Source organism: Curcuma longa, chromosome 2 (genome assembly GCF_044706935.1).
Source record: "Curcuma longa cultivar G26 ecotype Majalengka, Jawa Barat chromosome 2, ITB_CL_G26_1.1, whole genome shotgun sequence".
Taxonomy (NCBI): domain Eukaryota; kingdom Viridiplantae; phylum Streptophyta; class Magnoliopsida; order Zingiberales; family Zingiberaceae; genus Curcuma; species Curcuma longa.
In genome coordinates this window covers 5,142,913-5,159,909 of record NC_133862.1, presented here as the reverse complement: position 1 = coordinate 5,159,909, position 16,997 = coordinate 5,142,913, and the positions used below count along the sequence as shown (strand labels likewise).

Here is a 16,997-nt window from a genome sequence, read left to right as displayed (position 1 = left end):
GCAGAGACGTGCTTTTAATATGGATAGGGATAAGTCTTGGGCCATGCATTTAATGGCCCATTAATGCTGGGCCTAAGCCCGTTAAACGAACATATGACAGTGGAAGACGTGGGCGATTGCGTATTTTTGGGGCAAACGATGAACTTGTCATCGCAGCTTCGCCACCGCTGTTCATGGAATCCTCAGGCACTGGTCGGCGGGCATCCTTGGCCCTTGCCCCCTCCGAGATGGGAGAAACGGCACAGAGCGGTGGCCTCCATCGTCACCACTACCACGATGAGAGATCGGGCCAAGAACCGCAAACCCAACCAGAGAGGCCGCTACCTCAGCATCGAGGCTATACAGGCCGTACAGGCTCTCAAGCGATCCGGATCGGTCCTCAGCGACCCACTGGAGCGCGTCCTTGCCTGTAAAGTTCGGCGATTGATCAAGGGCGACATGGTCGCCGTCCTCCTCGAGCTCCAGAGCCAGAGGGAGGGAGTATTGGCGCTCAAGGTTCTTCTTTTGCCCCACCTTTTCGTTTATTCGATCTCAGCTTATGAGTTTGTTAGGGTCGGCTCTGGTGTTGGGACCAATTTAGGCCTCGGCATTCGAGAATTGTGTGGAAAAGATTTGCTTACTGCTCAAAGAATTTGCCTGCTAATTTTAGGGCAACCTTGAATTACTTCTTGAAGTTTATACACGATAAAGAAGACTTGCAATTGGCTCTTAAAAATTAAGTTTAATGTCATCGACGGCATTTGTTGAGATTTCCCATCCATTTGTTCTATCTGGAGTTGAACTAACGACTGAATTATAACATAAGTTGATATGGTCAAACTAAAACCAAACTCATTTTAGAAAATTCCGTTTCACCTTTTTTCCAGAGTTTCTTGGTGTAACTTATTAACTTAATTCCTCGATAGTTAGAGCATTATATGCTGTCTCTATTCTTATAAATTGACACTGAAAAACTTTTTGAACCATCCTTTTTAGTTCAAAAATTTTATTACATAGTTTAGTTAATCAAAGTGTCTTCTTTCAGTAACTCTTTCAACTTCGAATGTCGTTAGGATAATTTGTTTGAAATTACTCTAACCCCATTTGATATAATGTTACAAAATTTGGTTTGTGAACGGATCATGATTTTTCGTCTTTAAAGCTTTCTGTTGCGTGGTCATCAAATATTTAATGAAGTACAGTTTTTGATCTTTTACTTTCTTTGTCATCAAGAAGGATATTTTCATCATTTGGAAATATAATATCCCCGTAGCTTACCGGTGTAGTTATGACTGACTATGAATTCCCTACAATTTCTTTACCTGGTTTAAATATATTTCTCTTCATTTTGAAATCCTTGATTGTTATATTGTTCCAAACTTTGCTATACTTGCAATTTAGGGTTCAACATTAGTTATTCCATGCAAAAGTTTCTTGTTTCTATAATTTTCTTAATCTTTGAAGGATTTGAATAATAGTTTCTTTTTGCACTTCCCCGCATGACCATCACTTTCTATATGTGATACCTCTTCTATGGATCGTACAAACATTTTATTTTCTATTTTTGATTATGTTCTAATTTTAGATTGAATTGTGGTTAAATCCTATTTCCCTATTGATTCAAAACAAGGAAAAGGAATTTATGCCAATTTTGAATTACGAATTCTAGTTTTGAGTGGTTTGATAACTATTCTAAGTTGGTTTGTTATTTTTGAATTTGGTAATCAATTTGTGAAATTATTGTAGTAGTTCTTGTGCTCTAGAAATCTGTAGTACTAGTCTGTATACCATACTGATTGGCATATGTATGAAAATATTGTCTTATCAATACTTAAACAAGGTGAATTCTTGAGGATTGGTTTGGTGAACTCGTCATTTTGTCTATTATCATAATTAAGACTGTTTTTTAAGAGTAAAAAGTATTCCTAGCATTCATATATACATACTGTGCCAAAATCAGTGAAGTGTGTACTTCCATTTCTCAAAATATTGATCTAGGAGACATGCCACACATGTTTATTCCTGGTAGTAAGACGGAATCTCATAGCTGACCTATTCATAAAGCTTTGTGGAACAGATGTTGGAGTCCCATGGCACATTTATGATCAAGCAGTGGTGCTTAGAGGTTGAAGAATGATTTATACAGTTAATCAAAGTCCATAGATTGGTATGAAGGAATAACATATTTTGCATGGTGACCATAATCTTTGACTGTAATTTAACAAATTATTTCCTTTGCCATTGTCAAGTAGATTTGGTGTCTTGGAGAAATGTTATCTCCTTATTACATGATTCATTTTGCGAGTCATTTTTTGGTCATATCTCTCAGTTTTTGAGTTTCCAGTATATATCTTCTGAAACTATATTTTAGATTCATGCTGAGCACTGAGATAATACTAGAAATGCTAATGTCTACTAGGTATTTGAGGAGGTTCGCAAGGAACATTGGTACAAGCCCCAATTATTATTGTACAAAAATATGATCGAACTACTTGCATCTTGTAGTTTACCTGAGGAAGTCGAGCAGGTGTTCTCATATCTAAAGACAGAGCATTTGGATGCTGACACTGAGGGTTTTAATGCACTCTTGAAGACCTTATTGGATTTTGGTTTTATAGCTTCCGCCATGGACTGCTTTCGATTGATGAAACTGTGGGAAAGCGAACCTGATGAGTCGACGTATTCGATATTAATCGACGGCTTGAAGGCTAAAGGAGAGACAGATCTTTCTATGTCGATACAACACGAAGCAGAGCAACACATCGGGGCCGGTCGATCGAGTTTATAGAGCAGAACTGAGAAATGCATGTACTCTGAGCTTAATACATACAGAGGACCACTACAAAACATTGTATATGGAAGATCTCGCGATGAAGTTTCTAAGTTCAGAAGGAGCAATCATTCTCTTACTCACTATCCTTATTGTATGGTTTTTTTTTTGTATATGGTTGAGTTGGTTAGTGTGGTACAGATTTATTGAAGTGAACAAGAGTTGAATCTCGATGAAGCTGAGGCAATGCTTTCCTCCATAATGATTCAATTGTAGTTTCTCAATTTACCTCTTCATAAATGATCGTGAAGTCGATTATGTGAAGTCGTTGAGATGGTAGATTTCAATTTTTTACTGAATAAGTAAATAAGCGTATATTCCAAACTTCCATTTACTGTATAATTAAGTGTGCCACAAATTGATCCTATTGAGCTATCCGTATAACAAAAAGAAAAAGAGAAGATATGCAATTACTGTTAGGTGTTTGGTATGAGTTGAGATTTTTATTTTGTTTTATTTTATTTTATTTTTATTTTTCTAGAATTGCAATTGCCTTATTAGCCTATCCTCTCCTCTTGTTTTGCCTAAATGAAGTTTATTGGCAACACTTAATCTTGTTGTTATGTGACAAAAACGTGTCCCTGGAGCAATGGTGCAACGGGTAGGACATTCGGGTTGTAATCCAGGGACCTGCGATTTGATCCACAACTACGGTGTATTTGTAGGAATTTTCTTCCAAATGGAGAACGCAAAGGATGCTGGGCATCTGGATTGACCGTCGTATGTGCTTCCCGATTTATCCTGGTGGTCGGTGGGAAATTTTTATAGGATTGAGCCGGCCACCTCCAGGGATTGAGTCCATGAGACTGACTGTGATTTATCATTTTTTTTTATGTGACAAAAACATACCTTTGGGTAATGATTGAGTTGTTAGTGTGGATAGATTTGTTGAAGTGGATGAGTATTGAATTTCAGCGAAATCGAGATAATGTCTTTCTCTATAGTGATCAATTGTATCTTTTTATTTTTTTATAGATGGTGGTGGTAGGATCGATTGTGTGAGACCGTTGGATGAATTTTATCTTTTTGCTGAAGTTATGTGACAAAAACATGATTAAAGAACTTGCAAATTCTCATTATTTTCGATCTGTTTGCGTGTAACACTTACCTAACATTCTAATTTTTACAAAGATCTCTTGTAAATAATTTCAAAAATTATCCATTTCAAAATTTAAAATCCGCGCTCGAATCGGAGACAGATAGAAATAATTTTAATAATGTGGTTTTTAAAACTAATTGATGCTATAAATATTTATGGTGGGTACTTGAACCCTAACTCGGAGGATCTCTCTCTCTCGCCTTCCCTATTTTCACGATGAAGGCCTCGATCAAGTTCCAGGAGGATCGGCCTCCCCTGCTTCGCGCTAAGGTTCCCGTTGGAATTCTCGGCCTCTCCTTCGTCTCCGGCGTTGCGGCGACCGCCCCCGCCGCCGATGGAGATTCTTCCAGCGATCTCCGCCTCGACCTCTCCACGGCCTTTCGCGCTGGCCCTTCCCTCCGCCTCTCCTACCGCCCCAACGACGCCAGTAACCCGTTCTCTCTGGTGCTGAAGACCGGCGTCGGCGCTTATGGTTCCCCGTCCGCCGATTCACCCCTCTCGATGTCGGCCGAGTTCGGTCTCCTCGGCTCCCGTCCTACCCTCTCCCTTCTCCTCAAGCCCCGATTTGGGGATTTCTCTCTCCGGAAGTCCGTTTCTGCCGCCCCAGCTGTTGAGGCCGCCGCTCCGACAACCGTGTCCGTCAAAGTCGCATCGTTCGTCGACGGTCAGAGGGTCGAGAGGCCGTTGGTGGATTTCCCGCAGGCGATCAACGGGTTCCATTCTTTCCAGAAAGGTAGCGGCTCTCCTTTAGACGTTTCCGCCCTCACCTTCGGCAGCACTCTGGGCGGGATCAACGAGCTGCTCTCCGGAGTCGAGGTCAGTGCGAGGAGCATCCTCTCGCTGCCTAGTCGCACGGCCGTCCATTTCAAGTGGGGATTGAGAGTTCCCCCGGAGTTCCGCACTGCATTTGAAGATCCCACAGCCGGAATTTCGGTAAGAAAGCTACCACACCTCGTGATAAGCAAGATTTCTGTGGAACGCAGCGGCGTGAAGACGAAGGAGAAGAAAAATGCTTCGCCATCCGAAACAGCGGAAGAGCTATGTGGGCATCTGAGGAAGGAAGTGGAATCTCTGCAAGCTGGGAGCTTACAGCTTCGGAGGATCATGGACGATGTCCGCGCCGAGCTTAGAGATCAGAAAGCAGCCCACCTGATGACACAGAAGGATCAGGGGAAGTCATTAGCTAAAGCTGTGAAATCCATGGACATGAGCGGGGAGCCATTAGAAGCCATAAAGGCATGAAAATGGAACTCGACGATCTGGTATTGCCCATATCTGTGATCATGCAAGTTACAGTAAATAATTTGTCTATCTTCTTATCGTAATTCAAAGGTTTGCGGTTGTAGTCACATAGTAGTGGCATTGCATTTTGTCGTTGATCATCCTTGAAAGTGTTTGTCTATTTACCACTGTCTCTCATTTGCTTGAATCTATTATCTTTATGATAGATATATTTGCATTTGGCATGGAATTTGTCTGGACATAATGAATCTGTTTCCGCCAACAACGTAATGAATCCAAAATGACATCTTTAGTGCTACTTGGATATGTTGAATCACTTCTCATCCTTGGTTAATTTCCAAACTGTTGGATTCAAAGTAACTTGTGTTTCAGCTTCTAATTCATTACACATTCCATGAAAACTAGTCTCTGCACCTGATCTCTGTCATAAACTTACCTTCAAGTTTAGGATCAAACAGTTCATCTATTCTTCTGGACTCCAGTGGCTGTTTCACCTTATCAGCATTCAAATTGCAGAATCACAGACAGCGATTGTTAGTTTGCTCACCTGCACGAACAATCTCTGCTTTGAAGTGCCTGCAGCATTTGTGAAGCTAATGCAGACCTCTGGCTGCTCCAATGGTGATCTTGTACTTTCCTGGCCACTTGAGCTCAGTTTGTTTTCCCTAAACTCGAATTTGGCTCGAGTTTGATTGCTGGCTTTAATTCTTAAGCTTGAGCTTGACTCGTAATGAAATTAAATAGTTCACGAATGGCTTAATCTTAATTCAAAAATGGTTTATTTAAAAGTTAAACAAGGTTAGTTGGAGCTTAGTTCGAAAATAGTTTGTTTAAAAATTAAACGAGTTTAATATTTAATATTTATAATTCATGTAATATGTATACACATTCGTGAGTCTTTAAAAAAACATATTCACAATTTCACAAATCAAATCTTGTTAAACTTGAGTTCGGTTTGATAATATTTTCCAATTCGAAATCAAACTTGAGCTTGGCTCATTAACTTAATCGAATGAATTTAAACGAATTTTTTTTTGAATTGAGATTCGAATAATTCATGAACAGTTTGGCTTGTTTACTCTCCTACTTGGAATTCCACAAGCTAACCTCTTTTAATTATAATTTAGCTAATTTTTTATAATTTTTAAAAATTATGTTAATGTCTTTAATTAAATTTTTTATTTTTTAAAAATTATGTTTTTATTGTATAAATATACTTTAATCCTACTCATGGATTCTTTTTCTTCCTATTAATTAATAATTAACTTTTGGATCTCTTAATTAATTATTTGATAAGGTAATAACTAAAAAAATTATTGAAATAGTTGTTCGAATTTTGTTTAGTTTTTTTTTTATGATTTTGAATTTGATTACAGGTTCTCAATTCAATTTTATTTGATTGTTTCATATTTTTATAATTTTAATCTTGTTTAGTTAGTGAGTGAATTTGAATTTAAGAATTTATTTATTTACATATTAATATAAATTTTATTAATAAATATAATTTATGAATTTTGTTATTTAGAGATATTTAAAATTATTTATTTGATTGACCTTAATTCTAGTCATTGTCTAAGATAAAAGGGCCTTAGTTGATGGTCAGTTTCGAACTCTTGGGCCTCGTGACGTTGGGAGACGCACTGGTTAGCTCACCGCTCGCACCTCGTCGAGCTCGGCCCGGCCGGTTGATGGCGACCTAGGGCTCCTCCTTCGCCGATCCCAGTCGCGGAGGGTGCTCTCTTTCCATCCGGCCTCCGCCGGTTGTTGCCGAACGGATATAAGACCTTTCTTCTCCAACCTCTTCTCTCATGGCGGACTCTCGGGTACTCAAAGCTCCCTCGTAAAACTCTCCGGGACACGTTTCTTGATGCATTTTTTTTTCGTTCAATAAGCAAGTTAATGCATTTCTTGAAAGCTTGCATGCTTAAGGGTTTTGGCCAATAGATCAAGGAGTCAATCCAGTTTGCTCTCTACTTCCCATGGAATCTTTCTATATTTATCCTAATTCTTCAGGGCCTCGTACTTTCAGTTAATCAATTCACTAACAGTTCATTAAGGATCTGTCATTTGCATTGAGCTGCTTATATAATGTCCTAATTACGGTTAGCCAACTTGCATGCTTGTGCACTACTTTTGTAAGTTGGGAACCAGATTGAAACTGTACATTGCTATGACTTCTGGAATTGGTATTATCATTCATTCTTGGTTTTTCTGGTTCTTATAATTGCTGTGTAGATATTCTTGGTCAATGCATCATAATCAGCCAAATCCTTTCTGATTAAAATTTCAGCTTATCAATAATTATTGTAAATGGGACTTAAGTTACAACTGTCAAATGTACTCTGATTATTGCTGATCTGCTCCAATGTGCTAATCACAAACGAGTCCTGTAAATAGAGCTTACATGTTTCAGGTGAGGACTGGTGTCTTAGTTCCACTTACAAGGAATCTTGTTGCAGACAGTACAATTTCCAACATACCAATTTTTGAAGGTGATAATGTCATTGGGCGTGGTAATCTCCTTGAGCCTGACAACCGAGTCAGTCGGAAGCATATTACTTTGCAAGTTTCTGCTGATAGCTCCACCAAAATTGTTGTGGTTTGTATGCTACATTGACAATATTCAGATTATCAATAAAAATTTTGCGCTTTCTAGTATTAATGTTATATTGGAGCTGCCAATTATGCACATTGTTTATAATGCTTTTATTTTAGTGAAAAGGAGGAAACTTTCTGACAGCAAATATAGACTTTGACCTGGAAATCAAGGCCAAGATCTTTTATCAATCTTCCAACTACAAAACATCCATTTTGACAGTCTTATCAAAATTTCCTATTGAGTTTCTTTCTCTATAGAGATGGAATGTTCTAACCTCCAGATATATTGAAATGGACTTAACCTGTCCTATAAGCCATGGTATTATTGACTTACTTATGTACATACAGTTGGTTGAGTTAATCTTAATGATTCTTTGTCAGAGGATTTTCAAATTGTATTGCCTGCCTTCAGCTACAATATGCAGCCATGTTCTTCATCTTATAATGAAGACCACTCTTCTGTTATTGTTCATTCACGTTTTTTATGGTGGTTCAATTGGCATCTGGAGCAATCATTGAATGGCTGAACCTGGATAGATAAGAAAGTGCCTTGTAGAATATTGATTATTTAGTCTCATTTCTAGCCAGTCATATGAACCTTAAAAATATAAGCAATGATAGTTGATGAGCAAGTCACCTTGAGACATGCCATCAAAAACATCAATAGTTGGTCATGGCCTTGAGCACAAAGTTACCATACCTGTAGGTTCATAGAACAATTAAAACAGACACGACTCTTATTTTGCTGATCAAGCAAACATAAGGTAGTGCAATGAGTCCCATCGATCCTTATATAGGTCTGCAGAGTAATTTAACAAAGATATGCCATCTCTGAGCCATTAGGAAAATTACTGATGAGCCTTCTCAATAATCAGAATCAAGTGTATCACTAATTTTTTTTTAGTTTTACCTGGCGGCACTGAGGCTTGATCTCAATATCCATGAGTACGTTTATACCACCGATTCTATGGGTCATCTTATGATTAAATAGGCCTTTTAATCTCTCTAAGTTTCACTTCCGTGAGAAATGATCCTTCCTGCACAGACAATTGTCAAGCTTTTCCATGATATGCTAATAGACTTCAGGCCTATATAGGATTTTATTATGAATCATGCATTACTTGACAAACATCAATACAAAAATCATTGATTATGAGTAGAAACAGTTCTGAGCTGTGATATTGAAGATATAATTTGCCTCCATGTCCTGTTGGCTTTAGTAATGTAATCCTTTGTATCTGTGGAAAAGATTCTTATCCATCATTTCATGTTTATTTCTTGTAAATTCCATAGGACTTGGTTTTTTATGATTCCTGGGTTAAGGTATACATTTAAGTTGATTTTCTGTCTGTATCAGTATTCAAAATTTTTTGCCCTGCAGGAAGGACCAAATCCAATAATTTTGATATCTGGGGGTCAAAGAAAGAAGGTCTCTTTTCAAGAGAGAGCTAATCTTCTTGATGGTGACATTATTGAGCTGATTCCTGGACATTATCTATACAAGCATGTAAAAGGTGGGGATAAACATATATTGCCTGAAACAAATTCAGGTCCCTTAACAAAAGAAAAGAGACAAAGTGTTGAGGGGGCTTCAGTAAATAAAAGAATTCGACAAGCTGATACTTATGAATCTTTTTCAAGTAATTTGCAGGTTCATACTATATTGCTTCACATCTCTTACATTGGGTAATTTTTTATGTTTGAGCCTTCCAGGACAGTCCTGTATTTAATAAAGGAATAACTGCCTATTATACTACATTCTTAGATACTGCAGAATACTTACACAGTGGTGTCATTGCCTGCCTAACCCTATGACCAGGATTTTACCCTGTTAACAAACTATCATGATTCAGGGATAATAAACAAATTTTTTGAGTGAATAAGCTTACTTGGAGCTTGAAAGCTTAAATAGAGATGATTTGTCTAACATCTTTAATTGAGGGATGTTTCCAATTAATTTTATTTGTAGGTTGATTGCAATGCTTCTTTTATTTGACATTTATATTTCATCATTATTATTGAACCAACAAAAAAAAATCACTACACAAACAACATATATCATCAGCGTTAATTGTTTCTACTTTGCTCATTCATAATACCTATTGGTTTGATTGCTCAGGAAAATCTCATGACAATAGTAAATTGATTGTTGTCTAGGACAATTGATCCTCATCTCAGTGACACAGGTGTTTACATCATGTGATGAGGAGGCCATTCGACATTATAGAGTCACGACAAAGACACTACCTTCAACATTCCGACTCATGCAAGTACAAGGCCTTCCTGCATGGGCAAATACCTCATCGATTACCATTGGGGATGTCATACAGGTACAATTTATTGATTTTTTTCTATTATCTCTGACACATTTCAACTACCTTAAATAACATCTGTTCTGCATTTTTATATTCCTGTAACGAAAATGCTAGGTTTTAAGCTGACAGTGGTTTGGTCTGAGACATTAATGTAGTCTATTTTTTTATTTTCTAGATTCTCTATTTTGACACAGACATAATATGAGAAGAGAAATGGGGAGAAGGATATCAAAGGAGGAATTCATCACATCAATATGTTTGAAAAAATAATTCCTTATTTTATCTTTGAATTTCAAACGCTTTTTGTGATCTACAGAGATATCATAATTGAAGAAAATCACTGACAAAAATCTTGAAAGTAATTGATGACGCTACTATAGCCTATATACCATATTAGTTGGTCCTGGAAATAGAACAACAATCATGAATTTATAAAGGTGCACAGTTAAATGGATGTCTAAAACTCTGACCAAACAGAGAACTTCGATAATTATATGAGATGAATGTATATGTATTGTAATAGATATTACTAATTTGCAAAGTTTGCAATTTTCAACATCAAAATGCATGACATGCTACTTTTGTTAGATTTTACAGAACTGTATTATTATTATTTTTTGTCTCAAGTTAGTATGCCTTCATTTGGTCAAAAGGAATACTTCTTATATTATATGTAAGGTTACATAAAGAGTTTACCGTTGTGATGTTCACTACTTTCCAGGGGAATGCACTCGTTGCTATTCTTTCAAATTACATGGTCGACATAGATTGGTTGGTATCTGGTATCTTCTGGAACTCTAGTTGCCTGAATTTATTTGCTTCTCATTGAATATAATGTCTGTTGCTCTTTGGTTTGTTAACATAAACATGCGTAGCTGAGCATTTATACGAATTGTTATGCAAAATGGTAATTATATTTTCTTATGCTTAGCATGCCCGAATTTGAGGAAGATCCCTCATGTCCTTGTCTTGCATGGTGAAAGTGATGGTTCAGAGGACCATTTTAAGGTATATGTATGTATGTATGTATATATATCCTGGCTATAGTGGCTATGCATTATTGTTTCAGATCTTGATTTCATGTATAATTGATATCTGTTAATGTCTGGTACAACAGAAGGTCAAACTTGCTAATTGGGTCTTTCATAAACCTTCACTTCCTATTGCATATGGAACACACCATTCAAAAGCTATGCTTCTTGTATATCCCAAAGGAGTGCGTGTTGTTGTGCACACTGCAAATTTGATCCATGTTGATTGGAATAACAAAACCCAGGGCTTATGGATGCAAGACTTCCCTTGGAAGGGCAACGATCAGTGCATGGATTCTCTCTTTGAAAATGACTTGGTTGATTATCTCAAAGCACTTAAGGTACAGTACTGATGGCTGTTTGCTTATGGTAGTAATTTGTAAGTTCTTGTGGTGTTTTTGTGTGGTTATGTATGTTTGATACAAAGGAATTTATTAAAATGGCCTTGTCCCCATGAAAGACAGTGATAAAAGACAAATGTGCATTTTAGCAATTTTTATCTTTTGCTCCATAACCTTCATATAAGCTCAACTATTCCTGGTTGTGTACATTTCTAATATGCTTTGATCTTTTTAGGATTTTATGCAGTGGTTTTCCTTTATATGGTTTTATCCGAGTTTATGATATTCTAAAGCGGTATTTTCAAGCTTAAATGGTTCTTAGATTGGTTAAGTAAAATTGGGATGCCTATCATAAATTATGCTGCCGCTGGCAGTAGTAAGATTAAGTAATGCGCTTTGTTCAGCTTTTTAAAAAAAATTGAAATCTAACTTGATTGCCTTTGGAACAAACTTTCAGTTGCCTGAATTTACTGCCAAACTACCCACAATCGGAAATGTCAGCATCAATGCTTCTTTCTTTAAGAAGTTCGACTATAGCAGCGCAATGGTATTTTCTTATCCTTTTGTCCATGGCTTTAATGTTTCTGATTGATTTTTGTTTGTACGCTCAGTTTGATTAGAGAAATTACATTATGCAGTTCAACGCACATTATGTTCTGTTATTGTTATTGTATTGTCATTAGATTTCTTTTAATTTTTTTATTTCCTCAATTTGATTTCTACCTTCTAGAACCCTACTACCTCTTATTTGAAGAGTAATTATAAAGAAATAAGGTGACATGAACAGAACCGTTTCTGGTGATTTCTGTTTAAATCTTAAATAGGGTTTTGGCCTTTTTCTGCATATATTTGCCTTTTCTATGTATTAACAATGCAGTACTGTAATTTTTATATTTAGCTTCATTTGTTATATGAACAGGTGAGGTTAATTGCCTCAGTTCCTGGATATCATACAGCTTCCAATTTGAAGAAGTGGGGGCATATGAAGTTGCGGAGTGTTCTTGAAAACTGTGTATTTGACAAAGAATTTTGTAAATCCCCTCTTGTATATCAGGTGATAATAATTTTCCTTTCTAGCTTGGACAATAATTTTTCTTTCTAGCTTTAATTGATGTATTTTGTTAAATGCCTATTTTAAGGACTATGTTTGCTTCTGTTAGTTAAAAGGCATGCTATGTAAATTGACTATTTTTTTTCTTGTTGCAATGGTGATACTTTTTGGACATATATTTTAGTCAATAACTGATAAACCATGTCAAATCTTGTAGATTAAAATTTTGACATTCAAGTGGAATATAACATCCTTTGTAAATTTGAGATATTTGTGAAACAACCCACCAGACATACTAAAATATCATGATTAGATAAGTTTTTCTTTATTGTGTGGCATCCTAGCCATGTCCCATGTATTTGTTAACAATTGCATTTATAGTCCAATACTGTCTCCAGTTCAATTTGAACCCACATATCTAGTTCCAGGCAAAGAGTTGGGTCAAAAGCCCAATTTTTTGGAAGAATTAGATCGACTTTATTATGTTGTAATCCCAACTGAACCTAACCAATGAAAAAATTGAACCAAACCAAACTTTTCAGTTATTTTTTCTACTTAAACCAAAGAATTGGTGCCCCTTTAGGTTGAAGTAAATGTATCCTTTCAACACTGCTTGTGCTGAATTTAGTGCATCACTCAGTGTCTGGCTGTATATGTATATTAAATTTGGTGAATATTGGAAAACAAATTACATATGCCATAATTTTAGCATCATCTTTTTTTGTGCCAATACAATGCTTCGCCTACCCTGTATTCAGAGGTTTAATTATTTTCTCTTATAAGCTTGGGTTTAATTGATTTAAAGATATATTGTATTTGAATGATTAGACCAACAAGGCCATCCTAATTGAGTTATAGTCATCATTTATCAGAATGTCATGCATATTGTTATTTTGATCATGTATATTTTGTTTGTCATTTTCTGTGTAGAACTGTAGATTGTTTTTTTTAGGAAAAAAAAAAGAAATCAATGAAAGTCCTGCCTACAACAAGCTATGTTAAACCATATTAACCATACTATGAACCAGCAGTGCCTCCAGTATGATCGTCTTAAAAACCATGTATGGACTCATGATGCAAGAAGAAATCCTTGTGCCCTCTTCCATTCCTATTGCTTTTTTCATCTTCAATAACTTATCCCAATCAGAAATCCTTGTGGGATTTCTGATGAACAAGAGAAATATGATGTCTTATTGTTCATTGCAGTTTTCCTCCCTTGGTTCTCTGGATGAAAAATGGTTGTCTGAGCTGGCAGTCTCCATGTCATCAGGCATTTCTAGTGATAAATCTCCACTGGGCATTGGAAAACCTCTCATAATCTGGCCAACGGTTGAGGATGTTAGATGCTCTATCGAGGTATTGCTACTAAAGCCTATTGGAACATATGTTTCTTTGATATGATGTACTTTTTCTCCATCATGGTTAATTCTAATGTTCCACAACAAGCACCCTGGCTTTTTATGGGGAGAAATTATAGCTAATTCCATTTCTGAATTGTAGCATTTGGCAGTTTCCATTATCCTTAGATGTTTATAATCATTCATACAATGAAAGATATCAAAGAACTATTTTCTAGTGTGAATGTTTTTATATTAAGAATGTTAGGATCTAGACCTTAGACCAGAGCGTCAATTACAATATAGCTATTCCATTTGTGTAAGGGCATAGCTTCTACACAATCCCATGTTTTTGCTGGAAATAAAAATATATTACCAAACTAACAAACACTTTAGGGTTCCAGATTTATTTGGCATATACTTGACCATGTGACATGGTTAGTAATGCAACTAGCGCAATATGCTAGCCTGTTATGTTTGCTATGTAACCTCCAAAAAATCCAAAACATCAGACGCAACATGTAATTTATAGCTCATGGAGGCAAAGTCTAGACGTAATCATTGATGCACATCGTAAATTTGATGAAATCCTTAATTACTCATGTGAAGGCCCTACTTTTGTGAGGATTTCAAAATGCCTTGTTTACATTAAACTGAAACTAGCCATTGGCTAAATAGATCTGAAGCTAAAATTAAGCATAGATAGTGATGTTTTTTATTTTACTTTTGATAAATACATGATTCAGTCACGATTAATTTGTTGTTAATTTATTGTTGTTTCATAAATCCAAGTGCTTTGTACTTATTAATTTTGGCTATTGATTTGATCAAACATCATTTATATGATTCTTGAATATTTATCTCCATGTCCAGGGTTATGCAGCTGGCAGTGCAATTCCAAGTCCGCAAAAGAATGTAGAGAAAGCTTTTCTCAGGAAATATTGGGCAAGGTGGAAGGCTAATCATGTAGGCCGCTGGTGTGTCCATTAGTCACTCTGGACTTTGTCATTTTGAATCAAAATATATATAAATGAAATATTTTCTATGACTGTAGGTGATGAAAAGATGGCCATTATACATGATAGTGCATTGCGCAAATACCTGGCTATTCGGGAAATTGCTAGATAGAATATATCAAACATTACGTGTAGTGGACTAGTCTAAGCTAAGGAATGCTAATTCTATTGGATGTCCTATTCACAAGAATGTCACTTCTGTTAAAGGCCCTGCATTAATATGCGCAAATAGAATAGGCTTAAGAGATGTATAGAAATCTAAGTGACTGCTATATTCTGCACTCGAGATCCATTTTGGACTATGGGAGAACTGCAATGATCATTTTTCTCATCTAATCCTTGAAACAGTAGATTATGCTCAAACAGGACTGAAGATTTTTTTTTTTTTAAACTTCTGTTGGCACTTAGTGGTTCACTAGCATTATGTAAACAAAATGTGGGGTGGAAAAATTATCAAGTCATTAATATCCTGCATTGCATCATTTTTAATGGCATGTTTTTTCACCTCATTTGCAAGCACATTCATATATACATTTACTCTTTATAAACTTTATGATATATCATTTCAGTAATGTGATTTTTACATTACTTGCATGTACTTTGCTGGAACAGTCATGCAATGCCACACATAAAAACATATGCTCGGTACAATGCTCAAAATCTTGCGTAAGCGTCACAAAACTATACACATTTAGTCATGTCTTGTCTGTTACCATTCTATCCTTAAGATAGACTTCAATTATATTTTGCTTTAAACCAATTTCAAAACCTTGCAACAGATGGTTTCTTCTTACTTCAGCAAATCTAAGCAAAGCTGCTTGGGGTGCATTACAGAAGAACAATTCCCAGCTTATGATACGTTCATATGAGGTGAACTTCTCACATACTTTGATGATATCATCTGATAATAAAGTCATGCACATGATCAAATAAGTTTCTTGTGGATTACTTCATTGAGTATGTTCCTTCTAACTAGCAACCATCTCTTGTTGTGGTGGTAAAAAAACATAGTTACATGATAACATACAACAAGAAGTTGCTTGATTATGTCCATCATCAAAAGACCATAGAAATTCTCAATAGTTTGCTTTGTCAATTCAACATTTTGTTGAACTTCATAATACGGAGCTTAACTGCCGGAGTTATTCATTGTTTTTTTTAAAAAAGAGGAACTCATTTCAGTAAGAGATTTAAGGTAAGCAAATTTGTAACTGCTGGTAAAGCTCTTCGACCTCTACCTGCCTTTACCAGCTAAAATTTGGTACTTGGTTTTGTAAGAAAGGGTAAATGGCATTAAACTTGTTTTTCCTTGCATGAAAAAAAAAAACCCAGAAGTCAGGTTCTTGTTTCACATTTTCTCCTTGTAACGTCTTTATGTGCTTGTCTCTATTTTCAGTTGGGAGTTCTGTTCTTGCCTTCTTCGAATGCCAGTGACCAAGCTTTTTCATGTACAGATGACCATGCACTGCAACAGGTAATACAATCTCGCTGGATGAGAAATATAGCGGTTCGTTACAATTCTTTGAACAAACTTCAATTTTATCATAAATCTGTCTATCGTACAGGAGAATTCCAGCTCAGGTTATGCCACTGGTGGAGGAAAAACAAGGTTGGCAACCTTATGCTGGAAAGAAAACAATCCAAAGGGATCCGCCAAAGTGATCCAGCTACCCGTTCCATATCAACTCCCACCGCAACCATACAACTCCTCAGGTCAGGAAGTCATTTGCAGCTCCATTTATAGTTTCCCAACTTTTCTATAAAAAAGTTAACAATTGAGACGAACAAATTTATGTTCTTCATTGTTTCAAAGCAGACGAGCCATGGTCATGGGACAGGCGATATACAAAAAAAGATGCGTACGGGCAAACATGGCCACGCCGTGTTCACCTGCATGTGGATCAAGATGGATGATCCAACTGGAATCTAAAGCAGAGTTGAAAATTTTCAAGTGCGGTGGTAATATTACAGCAGAGGTTTAGGAGAGGTTTTAAGTTTATATTGCTGCCTTTTCATTGTAAATATTCATGTAGATACTAGTTTTAATTGTGAGACAATCATTAACTCATCTCACTATGATGTTTGCATGATGTTTGAAATAGGCCAGTAAAAGTGTTGAAAATCCTGAACGCATTGTACTTGCAAAGGTGCACCTGAT

General features: G+C 36.4%; 3 protein-coding genes across 3 annotated transcripts; all 3 read left to right on the top strand.

The window, feature by feature from the left end:
* The first annotated feature begins 138 nt into the window (after window positions 1-138).
* On the top strand, window positions 139-2,939 carry LOC141822140 (pentatricopeptide repeat-containing protein At1g62350-like). The gene is made up of 2 exons (XM_074709572.1): window positions 139-495; window positions 2,399-2,939. The coding sequence occupies exons 1-2, from the start codon at window positions 139-141 to the stop codon at window positions 2,765-2,767; spliced, it is 726 nt and encodes a 241-aa protein (XP_074565673.1). The 3' UTR covers window positions 2,768-2,939.
* Window positions 2,940-4,099: 1,160 nt separating this feature from the next.
* On the top strand, window positions 4,100-5,337 carry LOC141821994 (uncharacterized). Its single transcript, XM_074709396.1, has one exon. It carries the CDS (start codon window positions 4,125-4,127, stop codon window positions 5,148-5,150), a length of 1,026 nt encoding a protein of 341 aa, XP_074565497.1. The 5' UTR covers window positions 4,100-4,124; the 3' UTR covers window positions 5,151-5,337.
* A 1,469-nt stretch (window positions 5,338-6,806) lies between these two features.
* LOC141821211 (tyrosyl-DNA phosphodiesterase 1) lies at window positions 6,807-16,930 on the top strand. The gene is made up of 16 exons (XM_074708608.1): window positions 6,807-6,973; window positions 7,564-7,749; window positions 9,130-9,399; window positions 9,935-10,078; window positions 10,785-10,845; window positions 10,995-11,071; window positions 11,181-11,435; window positions 11,893-11,982; window positions 12,355-12,489; window positions 13,693-13,842; window positions 14,697-14,800; window positions 15,452-15,505; window positions 15,619-15,709; window positions 16,236-16,313; window positions 16,405-16,552; window positions 16,656-16,930. Exons 1-16 carry the CDS (start codon window positions 6,959-6,961, stop codon window positions 16,751-16,753), a joined length of 1,956 nt encoding a protein of 651 aa, XP_074564709.1. The 5' UTR covers window positions 6,807-6,958; the 3' UTR covers window positions 16,754-16,930.
* The last annotated feature ends 67 nt before the right edge of the window (window positions 16,931-16,997 follow it).